This window comes from Morchella sextelata (genome assembly GCF_020137385.1).
Source record: "Morchella sextelata strain SCLS chromosome Unknown scls_22, whole genome shotgun sequence".
Lineage (NCBI taxonomy): Eukaryota > Fungi > Ascomycota > Pezizomycetes > Pezizales > Morchellaceae > Morchella > Morchella sextelata.
In genome coordinates, this window is record NW_025408637.1 from 1130355 (window position 1) to 1147883 (window position 17529).

The 17529-nt window shown below is 50.0% G+C and overlaps 5 protein-coding genes across 5 annotated transcripts; 4 read left to right on the forward strand and 1 right to left on the reverse strand.

The window, feature by feature from the left end:
• Positions 1-11: 11 nt before the first annotated feature.
• Positions 12-3569, forward strand: H6S33_007195 (uncharacterized protein; the record flags this gene model as incomplete). Its single annotated transcript, XM_044838550.1, has 1 exon — positions 12-3569. One exon carries the CDS (start codon positions 12-14, stop codon positions 3567-3569), a length of 3558 nt encoding a protein of 1185 aa, XP_044689359.1.
• A 1167-nt stretch (positions 3570-4736) lies between these two features.
• Positions 4737-6273, reverse strand: H6S33_007196 (uncharacterized protein; the record flags this gene model as incomplete). The annotated part of the gene is made up of 3 exons (XM_044838551.1): positions 4737-5461; positions 5513-5573; positions 5802-6273. Coding segments are annotated over 3 exons (1258 nt in total), but the record flags the coding sequence as incomplete, so codon positions are not given.
• A 2897-nt stretch (positions 6274-9170) lies between these two features.
• H6S33_007197 (uncharacterized protein) lies at positions 9171-9482 on the forward strand (the record flags this gene model as incomplete). Its single annotated transcript, XM_044838552.1, has 1 exon — positions 9171-9482. The coding sequence occupies one exon, from the start codon at positions 9171-9173 to the stop codon at positions 9480-9482; it is 312 nt and encodes a 103-aa protein (XP_044689361.1).
• A 30-nt stretch (positions 9483-9512) lies between these two features.
• Positions 9513-10946, forward strand: H6S33_007198 (uncharacterized protein; the record flags this gene model as incomplete). The annotated part of the gene is made up of 1 exon (XM_044838553.1): positions 9513-10946. One exon carries the CDS (start codon positions 9513-9515, stop codon positions 10944-10946), a length of 1434 nt encoding a protein of 477 aa, XP_044689362.1.
• Positions 10947-11023: 77 nt separating this feature from the next.
• On the forward strand, positions 11024-14017 carry H6S33_007199 (uncharacterized protein; the record flags this gene model as incomplete). The annotated part of the gene is made up of 1 exon (XM_044838555.1): positions 11024-14017. One exon carries the CDS (start codon positions 11024-11026, stop codon positions 14015-14017), a length of 2994 nt encoding a protein of 997 aa, XP_044689363.1.
• Between the last annotated feature and the right edge of the window lie 3512 nt (positions 14018-17529).

The window sequence follows — 17529 nt, forward strand, 5'->3', positions numbered from 1 at the left end:
ACAAAAAAAATATGAAAAGAAAAAGGCAGGAAGGGAGAGCGTCCCAACCGGAGAAAAAACAGAAAATTTTGGAGGAACCTATTCATGGTCCTCGACCTATCGTTAATCAGTTCCTTTGTTTTGCGGAAAAATGTTTACCTTGTAGGGTGTTGTTGGATACTGGTGCAACTGGTCCTGTTTTGTCTGCTGTTTTTGTTGATAGTTTTGAGGTCCCGAAGGTGAAACGAGACGTCCCGGCCCGGGTATTTGGATTTACGGGAGAGGTTATGAAGGGCACGGGACACGCCTTTACACAACCATTAATTATAATGTCAAGGGGGCATCAAACACAGTTGTCATTCGAGATCGCCCCTCTCCCACTTGGCATCGACGCGATACTACCGAACTGGTGGTTGAAAGAACACAAGCCGGTTATAGGGGCAAATGGGGAAGTTTCCTACGATGGTGAGAACTGCAAGAGTCGTTGCTTCACTGACAAGGAACCTCAAATAGAAATGGACGAGGGTGTACTGGACGATCCGGAGGCCCAATTCATCGGTAGCATCTGTCTCTTGGAAGATGAATCGGTGAACCTCCGTGGAACTCTTCCCTCTTGGCTCCATGGGTTCCTTAAAGTCTTCCTACCATCGGAAGCCGACAAACTACCACCGCATCGATCTTACGACCATGCGATAGATCTCGAACCAGGGAAGCAGCCACCATGGGGACCCGTTTACTCCCTATCCGAAGTCGAACTGAAGGTGCTTCGGGAGTACCTGGACAAAATGTTGCGATTGGGAAAGATTAGGCCGAGCAAATCCCCTGCAGGAGCCCCAATCCTATTTGTGAAGAAGAAGGACGGTAGTCTGCGACTTTGCGTTGACTACCGTGGACTTAACCGAGTATCCATTAAGAACAGGTATCCGTTACCACTTATGGACGAACTACGAGATCGAGTGGCAGGCGCGGTTATCTTCTCGAAGATTGACCTGAAGGAAGGTTACAACCTCATCAGGATCAAAGACGGCGACGAGTGGAAGACAGCATTCCGTACGCGGTACGGGCATTTTGAGTATCTCGTTATGCCTTTTGGGCTGGCAAATGCGCCGGCGACCTTCCAGAACATGATGAATGATGCGCTGAGGGAATTCTTGGATCAAGGTGTAGTAGTATACCTTGATGATATCCTAATATATAGCAAGTCTCGAGAGGAGCACAGGGAGTTGGTCGGCAAAGTCCTTAGTAGGCTACAAGAATACAATCTGGTCGCCAACCCAAAGAAATCGTTCTTCGAGCTCACTGAAATCGAGTTCCTCGGATACATCCTTGCCCCAGCAGGCGTCACCATGGCACTGGATAAGGTTATGTCTGTTACGAATTGGCAAGCCCCGCGTAGCGTTAAGGAAGTACAGATCTTCATGGGCTTTGCCAACTTCTACAGAAGGTTTATCCACAATTTCTCCGGGGTCTGTAAACCCATTACCGATTGTCTCAGGGGTGATGCTAAGAACTTTGTCTGGTCTATGACGGCCCAAGCAGCCTTCGAAAAACTCAAAACCCTGTTTACGTCTGCACCGATCTTGGTACATTTCTCTCCAGATCGCCAGACTATCGTGGAAACGGACGCAAGTGATTTTGCTATCGCCGCAATTCTATCCCAGGTTATTGACGGAAAGACTCACCCTGTTGCCTTTTATTCTCGAAAGCTTAACCCAGCGGAACTCAACTACGACGTGTGGGATAAGGAGATGCTAGGAATTGTGTCAGCCTTTAAGCAATGGCGTCACTACCTCGAAGGACCTAGCCGAACGGTTCTCGTTTATACGGATCATAAGAACTTGGAATATTTCTCAACAACCAAGGTTCTTAACCGACGACAGGCAAGGTGGGCTGAGTCTTTGGCGGAATTTGACTTTAAGATTATTTACCGCCCGGGAACCAAAAATGGGAAGGCAGATGCACTATCACGACGGCCGGAGTACCGTCCTGAAGGGGGAGGCACGCTTGGGAAACAGCCGATAGACAGGTTCTTTAAGCCTGGACAGTTGGCGGAGGAAGAGTTTGTGGTATCAGCGGTGTCGCTTGCCTCCAAGGGGGTGATTGACTGGTCGAAGAATTTTCTGGATCATGTCAGGCAGGCGGCATCGGGAGACCCGACATGGGTAGGAATGAAAGAGAGAGTTGAGCAAGGGGAGAAGCTGGGGGAATTGAAGGATATTGCCGAAAAAGACGGGCTACTCTTCTATAAGAACCGACTCTATATTCCGGCAGACGACCGCATCAAGATCCGAATTGCACAGTCAGAACACGATTCGAAGGTGGCAGGACACTTTGGACAAGACAAAACTTTGGAACTCATCACACGTAACTTCTATTGGCCAAAAATGAACGAGTGGATTGATGATTACGTTCGGTCATGTGACGAGTGCCAGCGCAACAAACCCAGCCGCCATAAGAAGTACGGTGCGCTTCTACCATTGTCCACACCACACTCCGTCTGGCAATCGATATCAATGGACTTCGTGGTGCAATTACCGGAATCGAAGGGATACAACCAGATTTGGGTAGTAGTCGATAGGTTCTCGAAGATGTCGCACTTCATTCCCCTAGTAGCAGAAACGACCGCGCAGGATTTAGCGAAGATATTCCTCGGTCAAATCTGGCGACTCCATGGGCTGCCTCTTGATATAGTTTCCGACAGGGACGCCAAGTTTACTTCAAGCTTTTGGGCATCCCTTATGGAATTATTGGACGTGAGGATAAGAATGAGTACGGCTTTCCACCCTCAGACCGATGGGCAAACAGAGCGAGTCAACCAAACCCTCGAGCATTACTTACGAGCGTTCTGCAACTACGAGCAAGATGATTGGGCAGAGCTACTCCCGTTGGCGGAGTATGCTTACAACAACTCGGTTACCACCGCCACGGGTCAATCTCCGTTTTATACCAATTACGGTTATAACCCAAGAACCAACTGGCCGACAGAAGCCGAAGTGGTCAACCCAACTAGTGATCTGTACGCTCATTTCATCCGAGGGGTTCATGATTCTGCTCTCGCTCGCTTAACAGACACCAGGGAAAAGATGGGGAAATACTATGATCGAAAAAGGGACGAACCGCCTAACTTCAAGGTGGGAGACATGGTTATGCTCAATGCGACCAATATCAAGACACGTCGCTCCACCAAGAAACTCGATCACAAGAAACTCGGCCCGTTCAAAATCATCCGACTAGCCGGGAAACGAGCCTGCGAACTGGAACTGCCGCCACAAGTCAAAATCCATAATGTGTTCCATATTGAACTCTTGGAACGGTATCGACAGAGCAGTATCCCAGGCCGAGAACAACGTCCCCCAACTCCCGAAGAGGTCGATAAGGAAGGAGAGGTGCTGTACGAAGTGGAAAGTATCGTGGGGAGCCGGAAAAGCAGAAGAGGATTAGTGGAATACCTGGTGAAATGGCGGGGCTATTCGATGAGTGACTGTACGTATCAAGTCATGGACGCTATGGATGAGGAAGTACTTGACCTTGTCCGCGACTTCCATCGAAGGAACCCCAAGGCCGTGAAGGACCAACGCCTGAGACTATAGAGGTACCCTACGGGGGCTAAGTCCTTCCCCTCCACAGACACTGCGGGTGATATGTGGAGCAGGTTTACTGGAACCATAGTCTGTCAGAAGATGTCCCGAGACGTGACACCCTGGAAGGGGGGTAAGCTGTTACGGGCATGCCAAGCATTTCCGGGAGTGAGAGAAAGGCTAGTAGATACCCCAATACCCTCTGTACGCTAATATCAACTCTTGACCACACTCGCGGAGTGTGGTGCGACCAAATTACGACCAAAAAACCCAGAGTCATAAAAAACACGTTTTCGACCCCAATAATAACCCCCGGAGCGTCAAACCGCCGGAGGGGAGTGTTTTGGTACCGGTGGATATATGAGGGACAGCTGGAATCAATCGGATCGAAGATCGGACCGCTCGGAGCGAATCGGCGCAAGCTGCCAGCCGACCGAGTACCTATCGGCGGTACCTGTGGGCATGAGAGGACTCTGCTATGTGGGAAAGCGATGTGGGAAGAGGCCTGAGTAGGTAGCCTTGCCGTCCGAGACCTCCGAATAGCCGACGCTGACGATTATCCACCAGACGGCCGATGGAGAAGAAACATCGACAGGGAAACGTGCATTAGAGTGGATAAATAGGTTGAGGGGTTTTAGCGGGTTTAGGAGTTTAGGGTACGAACTTAGGAGTTAAATGTTCTTGGTTGTTTTTCAGGGTCTCGGGCCTGCCCCGAGTGTATTCTGTATTATTAGACTGGGTCCTCGAGACATAAGCGAGGGATATAAATACTGTGTCATTCACTGACTAGCCAAACCATCATCGGCGAAATCAGAGTCTTAACAATATAAATCGTTGATACGCGAGTTACAACTTTATTTGACTATACTTTCTGAAATACTTTACTCTATCGTGACTTCGAACTCTACCTGAACTATTACGTCGAAGACGGTCGAACATCACACGCTAACTCTAGTGAATCTTTGTTGATAACGTAGCTCGCGGGGCCCGTATCGGATCAAGGAGAATCATACTCGACGCTGACTGAAGAGACCTTGGAGACTTCTACCTTTGTAGCTGTTAGCCGAACTCTGAGCTCTGCGTAGTGTACTCTTGTGGTCTGGTACGCATCCCTCACAGCCCAACTCATGCCTAGGTCCGCAAGGAGGGAATTGTGGATCTTGTCATCCACCAACTAACCCTCATAGCCAGTCTTCCAAATCAGCTGAATAATAGTATTCAGGAAGAGGTCTATTCCTCCTCGAGCAGTGTGGGTAAGGGCATTCCATTGGGCTACAGCATCATCTCTAGAGATGGCTTCACCGAAGGCTGCTCTAAAAGCATCCACAAAGGAATCCCAGCGCTTCCATCTCTCATCTAATTTCACTGACATCCCGCCAGCAAGACGGTTGGCGGAGGCTTGATCAATTGAATTGTGGTATGCCTCATACCATCGGATTGCTGCTTCTCCTTCCATCAAGTTGCCTGCATAGCGGATCTTAACCTCCTCAGAGGTGAAGGATAGGCTCTCTATGGAGAACACATTTTCACATTGCCGGATGAAGGTCTCCACTTGCTCCGCTTTGCCTTGGAACTTGGAGGGAGGTGGTGCTTTTGGTTCTCGGGCCCTGCTAGGTCCAGAAGGGGGAGAGGCGGCCGGAGGTCGGTACTGCTGGGACATCATTTCCCACAGCTTCTTCTGCTGCTTCTCCAACTTCTTCTTGAGGTATCTCCGCCAGCCTCTTCTATCACCACCTTCTGGTTCCGAGTCTGAACTGTCAGAACTGTCGGAATCCCCTGGTGCGGGAGCACGAGCCACTGGAGGTGGGGGGTTCTGATTCCCACCGCTACCACCCTGTGCATTAGCTGGAGGGGGAGCGGCGGCCGCAGCAGGAGGGGCTACAGGTGCTACTGGTGCCGGATTGCTGGCCAATGGTCAGGTTGCTGCTGCTTGAGCGGCCCCAGACATAGTAAACCTTCCCGGGTTCCTGGCTAGCGGACTAGGAGGTCCTCGGCCTGCACCTGAGTAGAGCTCTCCTTCATAGTCAAAGGATCAGTCGGATCCTCCAAGGAGTGGGTGTGCTCCACCGAAGCAGCTGGGAGGTAAGGGAGATGCCCCCACTGCTGGCTGAACAATAGGGATAACTCTCCTAGTGGATCTGACCGGAAATGCTGCGAAGGGACTGGTCTTTCACTGCATTGTTCTGGTCGCTGCCCTGGAAGAGGACCTGGAGTGTGGATTTTGTGCCGGAGTTCTTGGTCTACCAACCACCAGCCTTCCTTCATCAAGGGCTCGCTGTATTTCGGCAACAAAGTCTGGTGGAGTGGCCGGATTTGTCCACTCAATCTCCATGGCATCAGCATTCAGTTCATCCCTCTCCGCATACCTCCGGAGTTCTTCCTGAACAGAGTTGACCTCCATCTTCATGTACTCGAGAGCTTCTGCCATAAGAGCATGTTGTGCTGCCTGACGCTCTTGTACAAGGAGGAGGGCCTGACTGCCCCGGGTCAACTGATTCTGCAGGCTGTGCTGGAGGTAGGTCTGGAGCTCTGTGAAGAACTGTGGAAGGGAGTCCTCGTCGGTATCTTGCCAGGCAGGCTCACAACCGGGGATGTAGGTTTGTAGAGCGGTCCTGGGCTTCTTGACAAGCTGTGTCTGCCCGTTGGCATCAAGCTGGAGGGGCACCGGCTGCCATTCAATCTGAAGGGGCACATCCGGAGCTGGGAGGGCGGACATTTTTGTATAGAGGAAGAATAATCTGAAGGTGACTTTGAGCCTTAAAGATTATCTGTAACGGGGGTCTCTTCTAAGAGAAATAGAATAGGATAGAATAGAGACGGCCGTGCAAGATAGACAATCCGGTTGCAGATTATTCAAAGATACTATCGCTAGAACTCAATAATCTTTAAGGGCTCTGCTACCGATAAGAACTTGATTTCCTTTCTGATGAAGACTGGAGAGAAAGGACTGAAGGGCGAGAATGAACCTGAGTACTTATACTCCGAAGGCTTCTATTCTCTGCTCCTAACTCCTTACTAAGTTCCGGTGATGCCTTTCCTCGGTCCGGAAACAATACCACCGCTACCCCGCTTTTCTCTAAGCGTCAGCAGGTGTTTCCGATACCCAAGGCAACCACCCTTAGTCAAAGCCTTTGTAACACCTGCAGCCTTGGTTGCCACACAACCGGGGCCTCCATGAATGAGCTGCCCCTCAGGTGTAAGCTTAATCATTGCTGTAGAGCTTTCGCTTATTGTAGACTTCCCTGGCATAGTCCCTGCCACTATCGGCGGTCCTACAATGCTCAGAGGATACAGAGGATCACCGGGCAATCAGAGCTTCGCTCTGGCCGGCCTTCTAGTCACTGGCGAGGCATAGACTCGTCAGTCATTGCTCCCATGAATAGATCCCCTTCCTAGCGCCCAGAATGTAGTTGTTCTAACAGCTGGTAGCTAACCACACTGCCGGTACTTGCATATCACTGTGCAACTGGCTTCTAACAATAACTCTCAGCATGTAACCGGGCCCTGTGTGTACTCATACACCAGACAGTTGAAATGGCTCCGTTACAGAACACCAGTTGGGTCAACAAAACCGTTTCCGGAGCAGCAGCGTTCAATGCTCTATGCCTCCATGTGTTGAACATACGCCCTCTCAGTGGTTTCCTGCCTATGTGGAACAGAGGCGATTCCGCAACCCGCAGAGCACTCGCGGACGCTTTGAAGTGGCTCATCGCTGATGTTGGACAGAAGGAAAAGCTATCGAGGGGGCAGGGAAATCGCGAGTATAAAGAAGTTGCTGACGATAGCGATGATGATGAGGACGGTGGTCTGCCCGCCCAACGCTCTAAGAAGCGTAAACGGGACCCAGTGTCCGCAGATCTCGATAGACCTTCCATAATGGTTACGGTGGTAGACCCGGATGCTCTAGGAGCATTCTCCAGGGTTGCCCCGCCCCCTATCTATGACTGGAACCATCGACGAAATCAGAATTCGTTCATTGGAGTTCTGACCAAGATAACGTTTCCAGGGCTCTGCAATTTGATCCTGAAGCACACCCCACCCGGCAGAGCAATCAGGAGTATCTGGGGAGCACTCGATAACGTTCCACTGGCATCCAATCCTCCTGTTCGGCCGATGGAGGTGCAGATCACTGATTCGGAAGAGGTCGAGGGTTGGTTGAAGAATAGCGTTGGCAGGCCTCGGAGGATACTGGCGGTACTCCACAGAGCGGGCGCGGGTGCTAATTTGGGTGGTGCTGAAACACCGCCGCTGACACGAGCATTCCCTCATATCGAGGAAGACGATTACACCACGATCGATATTCCAGCAGAGGACTCTGATTACGAGGAGGGAAATCACCGCATAAATGCTAAAGGACTGAGGGTATATTTGCCCAGAACTGATGCCAGTAATCAAAGGCTAATCCAGACTCTTGTTAGACGTCGCGATAGACAGCAGGATGCTATCGACGACTTAGACCCCAAATACCTGAGGAAGTATCCTCTGGGTGTAGGGGTTGCTGACGCAAACTTTGCTCAGGGAGTAATCTGGACGCCTGCCGGGATAGCAGCCAAGAGAGTTGCTGACGCACTCGCGGCTGCTGCTGGAGGCGGTGGTGGTGGTGGTGGTGGTGGTGGCAATCTTCCTCCGGGCGGTGGTGGTGGTTGTGAGGGATGCGTACCAGATCACAAGAGTACACTACGCAGAGCTCAGAGTTCGGCTAACAGCTACAAAGGTAGGAGTCTCCAAGGTCTCTTCAGTCAACGTCGAGTATGATTCTCCTTGATCCGATACGGGCCCCGCGAGCTACGTTATCAACAAAGATTCACTAGAGTTAGCGTATAGAATTCGACCGTCTTCGACGTAATAGTTCAGGTAGAGTTCGAAGTCACGATAGAGTAAAGTAATTCCAAAAGTATCGTCAAATAAAGTTGTAACTCGCGTATCAACGATTTATATTGTTAAGACTCTGATTTCGCCGATGATAGTTTGGCTAGTCAGTGAATGACACAGTATTTATATCCCTCGCTTATGTCTCGAGGACCCAGTCTACTAATAATACAGAATACACTCGGGGCATGCCCGAGACCCTGAAAAACAACCAAGAACATTCAACTCCTAAGTCCGTAACCCAAACTCCTAAACCTGCAGAAACCCCTCAACCTATTTACCCACTCTAATGCACGTTTCCCTGTCGATGTTTCTTCCCCATCGGCCGTCTGGTGGATAATCGTCAGCGTCGGCTATTCGGAGGTCTCGGACGGCAAGGCTACCTACTCAGGCCTCTTCCCACATCGCTTTCCCACATAGCAGAGTCCTCTCATGCCCACAGGTACCGCCGATAGGTACTCGGTCGGCTGGTAGCTTGCGCCGATTCGCTCCGAGTGGTCCGATCTTCGATCCGATTGATTCCAGCTGTCCCTCATATATCCACCGGTCCAAAAGCACTCCCCTCCGGCGGTTTGACGCTCCGGGGGTTATTATTGGGGTCGAAAACGTGTTTTTTATGACTCCGTGTTTTGGTCGTATATTGGTCGCACCACACCCCGCGGGTGCGGTCCAGAGTTATCATTAGCGTACAGAGAGTATTGGGGTATCTAGTAGCCTTTTCTCTTACTCCCGTAAATGCTTGGCATGCCCGTAACAGGGCAAATCCTGGATAAGAAAGCACGATCAGAAGCCATTGCAACAAAGCAACATCTCGAATCGCTGTTCGAGCTCGTCGCAAATGTTCGACAAGTACAAGAAGCCGCACGAGCCGCCGACCATGAGGTTCTGGAGCGTAATCATCAGAATACCCAGAACCAGCTACAAGAGGCGGAGCGACAACTAAGGCTAGTAAGGGAAGAGCGGGAGCAGGAAAAAAGGGAACAACGGGAGCTGTTTGCGCAATTCAAGCAGTCCGATGAAGCAAGAAACCAACGGATAGCCGAGATGGAGGAATGACTACGACAACATATGTCAGTAGCACCCTCCATGGTTAGTGGTCCCGTAGATCCTACCGCACCCCAAACGATTCCTGTTGGCAATGGCAAGAATCCCGAAAATGCTGGCCCTCAAACCTCAGGGAACTGTAAGCAACCAGAAGGAGCTGGCCCAGTAGGAGGAAATGGAGGAAAAGAACCGGAAGACGCCGGCCCAGTGTATGGAAATAGTGGTAGGCGACCGGTAGGAGCTGCTCCAGTAGGAGGGAATGGTGGGAATCAACCTCCCCGGAACCCACCAAGAGGAAACCTTGGGGGAGACCCAGAACCTTCCGACGACGATGACGACGATAACAGTGAATGGTCGCATGGTAGGAAGAACTGGAGAGTGAACCGAGGTGGGAACCGAAATTCGGCGCCGCCAGAGGACGAGGATATGGTAGATTCGCTCGCCAAAATACCCTTTGAGTTCGATAATGCCAGAAAGCATAACCTGTGGCATTGGCTCATGGAGTGCGAGATCTACTTCGAGCAGAAGCCAAAGAAGTTCCGAACGGATAGGAACAAGGTACTGTTCGCTGGAACGTATACGTGTGGGTTGGCAAAGGAATGGTTCATGGAATATATCGAAACCAAAATCTTGGGCCCGGCAGCTGCAGACTACGCCACTTGGACCCAGTTTCGCCAGGAAGTCAGGAAACGTTTCCTAAGCACTCAGGAAGCTATGGAAAATGCGATGAAGATGCAGCAGTTTAAGTACTCTGCTAACATCGGCGACTACTTGACAAGGATGGAGATCATGAACCAACATGCTCAGATCAAAGGAGCATCCTACCGCGCCGCCTTGCTCCAAGGGCTCCCGAATGAAATCCGGGAACGCCATTCACGCTTCGATCCAACCGATGACGACTCCGAGTACATCCAACAGTTGGAACGAGCCGGCAAGGCTCACGAGGCTTATCAAGAGCAAATGAAGATGTTGGGGAAAGCGGAGTCGAGAGGAAGGGAGTCGAACAATGGTGGGAACTCGCGGCAAAAGGACAAGGGGTTTAAGATCAAAGGGAGGGCTCAAGGTGAGGAGAAAGAAAAGGAGCAAACAAAGAAGAACACCAGCACGAAGAAGTCCGGGAATAAGCTAGTATTCCACGACTATGACGAAGCCACCAAAGGAGTCCTAAAAGCGGTCCTGGACCAGCGAAAGACTGATGGTGTCTGTGTGCGATGTGGCCGGAAAGGTCACCTCTGGAAATTGTGTCGCTCGGATGCTAACAGCAGTGCATCCATCTCCTCCTTCTCCCGTAAGCGTACCCGCGATGACGATGGCGACCACGATATGGAACCACCAGAACCCCAACCTCAGAGAAAGCGAATGAGGCACCGAGTAAAGAAGCCGGCTGCTGCTGCTGCGGCGGAGTACACCAGTGGGCAAGCGTTTGTGCGAGAATGTGGATCAGAATCTGAGATGGATTTCGATGAGGATTTTTAGGAGGGGACTCTGATGAGTCAGGTCAGGAGTATCCCCAGATTGCTATGTTATCACTGACGGAAAACAACAAAAAAAATATGAAAAGAAAAAGGCAGGAGAGGAGAGCGTCCCCACCGGAGAAAAAACAGAAAATTTTGGAGGAACCAATTCACGGTCCTCGATCTATCGTTAATCAGCTCATTTGTTTTGCGGATAAATGTTTACCTTGTAAGGTGTTGTTGGATACTGGAGCAACTGGTCCTGTGTTGTCTGCTGTTTTTGTTGATAGTTTTGAGGTCCTGAAGGTGAAACGAGACGTCCCGGCCCGGGTATTTGGATTTACGGGAGAAGTTATGAAGGGCACGGGACACGCCTTTACACAACCATTAATTATAATGTCAAGGGGGCATCAAACACAGTTATCATTCGAGATCGCCCCTCTCCCGCTTGGCATCGATGCAATATTACCGAACTGGTGGTTGAAAGAACACAGGCCGGTTATAGGGGCAAATGGGGAAGTTTCCTACGATGGCGAGAACTGCAAGAGTCGATGCTTCACTGACAAGGAACCTCAAATAGAGATGGACGAGGGTGTACTGGACGATCCGGAGGCCCAATTCATCGGTAGCATTTGTCTATTGGAAGATGAATCGGTTAACCTGCGCGAAACTCTTCCCTCTTGGCTCCACAAGTTCCTTAAAGTCTTCCTACCATCGGAAGCAGACAAACTACCACCGCATCGATCTTACGACCATGCGATAGACCTCGAACCAGGGAAGCAGCCACCATGGGGACCCGTTTACTCCCTATCCGAAGTCGAACTGAAGGTGCTTCGGGAGTACCTAGATAAAATGTTGCGATTGGGAAAGATTAGGCCAAGCAAATCACCGGCAGGAGCCCCAATCCTATTTGTGAAGAAGAAGGGCGGTAGTCTGCGACTCTGCGTTGACTACCGTGGACTTAACCGTGTGTCCATCAAGAACAGGTATCCGTTACCGCTTATGGACGAGCTGCGAGACCGAGTGGCAGGCGCGGTTATCTTCTCGAAGATTGACCTGAAGGAAGGTTACAACCTCATCAGGATCAAAGACGGCGACGAGTGGAAGACAGCCTTCCGTACGCGGTACGGGCATTTTGAGTACCTCGTCATGCCTTTTGGGCTGGCAAATGCGCCGGCGACCTTCCAGAACATGATGAATGAAGCGCTGAGGGAATTCTTGGATCAAGGTGTAGTAGTATACCTTGATGATATCCTAATATATAGCAAGTCTCGAGAAGAGCACAGAGAGTTGGTCGGCAAAGTCCTTAGTAGACTACAAGAATATAATTTAGTCGCCAACCCGAAGAAATCGTTCTTCGAGCTCACCGAAATCGAGTTCCTTGGATACATCCTTGCCCCAGCAGGCGTCACCATGGCACTGGATAAGGTCATGTCTGTTACGAATTGGCAAGCCCCGCGCAGCGTTAAGGAAGTACAGATCTTCATGGGCTTTGCCAACTTCTACAGAAGGCTTATCCACAATTTCTCCGGGGTCTGTAAACCCATTACCGATTGTCTCAGGGGTGATGCTAAGAACTTTGTCTGGTCTATGACGGCCCAAGCAGCCTTCGAAAAACTCAAAACCCTGTTTACGTCTGCGCCGATCTTGGTACACTTCTCTCCAGATCGCCAGACTATCGTGGAAACGGACGCAAGTGATTTTGCTATTGCCGCAATTCTATCCCAGGTCATTGACGGAAAGACTCACCCTGTTGCCTTCTATTCTCAAAAGCTTAACCCAGCGGAACTCAACTATGACGTCTGGGATAAGGAGATGCTAGGAATTGTGTCAGCCTTCAAGCAATGGCGTCACTACCTCGAAGGACCTAGCCGAACGGTCCTCGTCTATACGGATCACAGGAACTTAGAATACTTCTCAACAACCAAGGTTCTTAACCGACGACAGGCAAGGTGGGCTGAGTCTTTGGCGGAATTTGACTTCAAGATTATTTACCGCCCGGGAACCAAAAATGGGAAGGCAGATGCACTATCGCGACGGCCGGAGTACCGTCCTGAAGGGGGAGGCACGCTTGGGAAACAGCCTATAGATAGGTTCTTTAAGCCCGGACAGTTGGCGGAGGAAGAGTTTGTGGTATCAGCGGTGTCGCTTGCCTCCAAGGGGGTGATTGACTGGTCGAAGAACTTTCTGGACCATGTCAGGCAGGCGGCATCGGGAGACCCGACATGGGTAGGATTGAAAGAGAGAGTTGAGCAAGGAGAGAAGCTGGGGGAATTGAAGGATATCGCTGAGAAAGACGGGCTACTCTTCTATAAGAACCGACTCTACATTCCGGCAGACGATCGCATTAAGATCCGAATCGCACAGGCAGAACACGATTCGAAGGTGGCAGGACATTTTGGGCAAGACAAAACTTTGGAACTCATCACGCGTAATTTCTATTGGCCAAAAATGAACGACTGGATTGATGATTATGTTTGGTCATGTGACGAGTGCCAGTGCAACAAACCTAGCCGCCATAAGAAATACGGTGCGCTTCTACCACTGTCCACGCCACATTCTGTCTGGCAATCGATATCAATGGACTTTGTCGTGCAGTTACCGGAATCGAAGGGATATAACCAAATCTGGGTAGTAGTCGATAGGTTCTCGAAGATGTCGCACTTTATCCCCCTAGTAGCAGAAACGACCGCGCAGGATCTAGCAAAAATATTCCTCGGTCAAATCTGGCGACTTCATGGGCTGCCTCTTGATATAGTTTCCGACAGGGACGCCAAGTTTACTTCAAGCTTTTGGGCATCCCTTATGGAATTATTGGACGTGAGGATAAGAATGAGTACGGCTTTCCACCCTCAGACCGATGGGCAAACAGAGCGGGTCAACCAAACCCTCGAGCACTACCTACGAGCGTTCTGTAACTACGAACAAGATGATTGGGCAGAGCTACTCCCGTTGGTGGAGTATGCTTACAACAACTCGGTTACCACCGCCACGGGTCAATCTCCGTTCTATACCAATTACGGTTACAACCCAAGAACCAATTGGCCGACGGAAGCCGAAGTGGTCAACCCAACCAGTGACCTGTATGTGTGAGGGATGCGTACCAGACCACAGGAGTACACTACGCAGAGCTCAGAGTTCGGCTAACAGCTACAAAGGTAGAAGTCTCCAAGGTCTCTTCAGTCAACGTCGAGTATAAATCACCTTGATCCGATACGGGTCCCGCGAGCTACGTTATCAACAAAGATTCACTAGAGTTAGCGGATGGTATTCGACCGTCTTCGACGTAATAGTTCAGGTAGAGTATGAAGTCACAATAGAGTAAAGTATTTCGAATAGTATAGTCAAATAGAGTTGTAACTCGCGTATCAACAATTTATATTGCTAAGACTCTGATTTCGTCGATGATGGTTTGGCTAGTCAGTGAATGACACAGTATTTATATCCCTCGCTTATGTCTCGAGGACCCAGTCTACTAATAATACAGAATACACTCGGGGTCTGCCCGAGACCCTGAAAAACAACCAAGAACATTTAACTCCTAAGTCCGTAACCCAACTCCTAAGTCCGCTGAAACCCCTCAACCTATTTACCCATTCTAATGCACGTTTCCCTGTCGATGTTTCCTCTCAATCGGCCTTCTGGTGGATAATCGTCAGCGTCGGCTACTCGTAGGTCTCGGACGACAAGGCTACCTACTCAGGCCTCTTCCCACATCGCTTTCCCACATAGCAGAGTCCTCTCATGCCCACAGGTACCGCCGATAGGTACTCGGTCGGCTGGTAGCTTGCGCCGGTTCGCTCCGAGTGATTCGATCTTCGATCCGATTGCTTCCAGCTGTCCCTCATATATCCACCGGTCCAAAAGCACTCCCCTCCGGCGGTTTGACGCTCCGGGGGTTATTATTGGAGTCGAAAACGTGTTTTTTAACTAGGAAAACCGCAACTCCGCATTTGGTCGCATATTGATCGCACCGCACCGTGTGGGTGCGAACCGAAGTTGATATTGGTGTTGCCATTAGTGTTAGAGGGTATTGGGGTATCTACTAGCCTTTCTCTCACTCCCGTAAATGCTTGGCATGCCCGTAACAGATGGCCAGTTGGTTCTGGGTTCATAACCATAGTTGGCATAAAAAGCCGATACTTTGGTAGACTCAGAGACCCCCGAGTTATATGCATACTCTGCCAAAGGCAAGAGGTCTACCCAGTCATCCTGTTGATATAAACAATAACTCCGCAAGTAATGTTCCAGAGTCTGGTTAACTCTCTCTGTTTGACCGTCCGTTTGGGGGTGGATATAACGTGGGTCTATGGACGAAGGACTATAGTGCCAAGGAATACAACCGAGGCGAGGACTTAGTATCAAGGGATGCGGGACTATAGACTATGGGGTGGTTCAATCTTGATCAAAGATCCAAGATAACCCTATGACGTAGCGTAGAACAAAAGTAATATTCGTAGAATGAATACAGAAGAAGAAGAAACTTATATTGCTTTGAAGTACAAGACTTATCGCACGCCGACCCGACCGCCTAGAACAAAACCAAACAGAAAAGAAAAGAAAAAGAAAAACAACGAACAACGAACACGAACAAACAAGAACAAACAAGAACAAAACAAACAAAGACAAGGACTTTCAAAGACAACACGCGACCAAAGAAATCCAACGACCAGAAAAATAACATATCTCAGCGGACTCAGGCGTTGGATCCATCGAAAACAAAGTTAAAAACAAAAGCGAGAATAAAAGGTAAAAGGAAACTATCCTTCCTAGTCCCGTCCCTAATCATTTTCTTCCATCCCCTCTTCCAGGTCCGCCTCCGCCTCCACCGACTCGTACCATTTCGAGACTTGAGATTTCTTTGCAAATTGTAGGATGAGGTCCGTTTTCAGGTTTGTGAACATCCAGTTTTCCCAGGTCATCGCTCCGGGGATTTTCTCTATCAGAGGGGCGCGGATTCGAGCCCACGCTGGGCATTCCATAAGTGTATGTTTCGCTGAGTTTTCCATACCACACTGGCATGGTTCGCGGTCTGTATGTGCTGCATGTTTGTCGATTCGGGTGGTTTGACATCGGATTCGAAATACCTTTTTCGCTTCTGTAAGGGTGAGTTTCGCAATCTTGGGAGGGGGGCGGAATTCCCCCCGATGGTGGTAGTTAGGTATTGGTTGTGTATTCCATTCTTCTAACAGATGGTCGCGTAATAGTTTGTTTTGATTCCACTTGTCTCTCATATTTCCGGGGGTTTGGTATGGGAGTAAGAGTGAGGCGATTCGGTGCAGGCCTGTCCCTTTGATGTTTGCTTCTTTGTATGGGAGGAGCTCGATCAGGGATTCATTGTTGGGGTGGGTTGCATCGGTGCAGAGTATTCTGGTTCCGTACTTTCTTGAGCAATATGTCAGGAGGTGTTCAAGGGGGGGTAGGCCTGCTTCTCGGAGGAGTTTAGCTCTCTTGGTCCATCGTGGTAGGCCTGTGATGACCCGGGCAGCTTCATTGTATATGTGAGGGATGCGTACCAGACCACAAGAGTACACTACGCAGAGCTCAGAGTTCGGCTAACAGCTACAAAGGTAGAAGTCTCCAAGGTCTCTTCAGTCAACGTCGAGTATGATTCTCCTTGATCCGATACGGGCCCCGCGAGCTACGTTATCAACAAAGATTCACTAGAGTTAGCGTGTGATGTTCGACCGTCTTCGACGTAATAGTTCAGGTAGAGTTCGAAGTCACGATAGAGTAAAGTATTTCAGAAAGTATAGTCAAATAAAGTTGTAACTCGCGTATCAACGATTTATATTGTTAAGACTCTGATTTCGCCGATGATGGTTTGGCTAGTCAGTGAATGACACAGTATTTATATCCCTCGCTTATGTCTCGAGGACCCAGTCTAATAATACAGAATACACTAGGGGCATGCCCGAGACCCTGAAAAACAACCAAGAACATTTAACTCCTAAATCCGTACCCTAAACTCCTAAACCCGCTAAAACCCCTCAACCTATTTATCCACTCTAATGCACGTTTCCCTGTCGATGTTTCTTCTCCATCGGCCGTCTGGTGGATAATCATCAGCGTCGGCTATTCGGAGGTCTCGGACGGCAAGGCTACCTACTCAGGCCTCTTCCCACATCGCTTTCCCATATAGCAGAGTCCTCTCATGCCCACAGGTACCGCCGATAGGTACTCGGTCGGCTGGCAGCTTGCGCCGATTCGCTCCGAGTGGTCCGATCTTCGATCCGATTGATTCCAGCTGTCCCTCATATATCCACCGGTACCAAAACACTCCCCTCCGGCGGTTTGACGCTCCGGGGGTTATTATTGGGGTCGAAAACGTGTTTTTTATGACTCTGGGTTTTTTGGTCGTAATTTGGTCGCACCACACTCCGCGAGTGTGGTCAAGAGTTGATATTAGCGTACAGAGGGTATTGGGGTGTCTACTAGCCTTTCTCTCACTCCCGTAAATGCTTGGCATGCCCGTAACAGCTTACCCCCCTTCCAGGGTGTCACGTCTCGGGACATCTTCTGACAGACTATGGTTCCAGTAAACCTGCTCCACATATCACCCGCGGTGTCTGTGGAGGGGAAGGACTTAGCCCCGTAGGGTACCT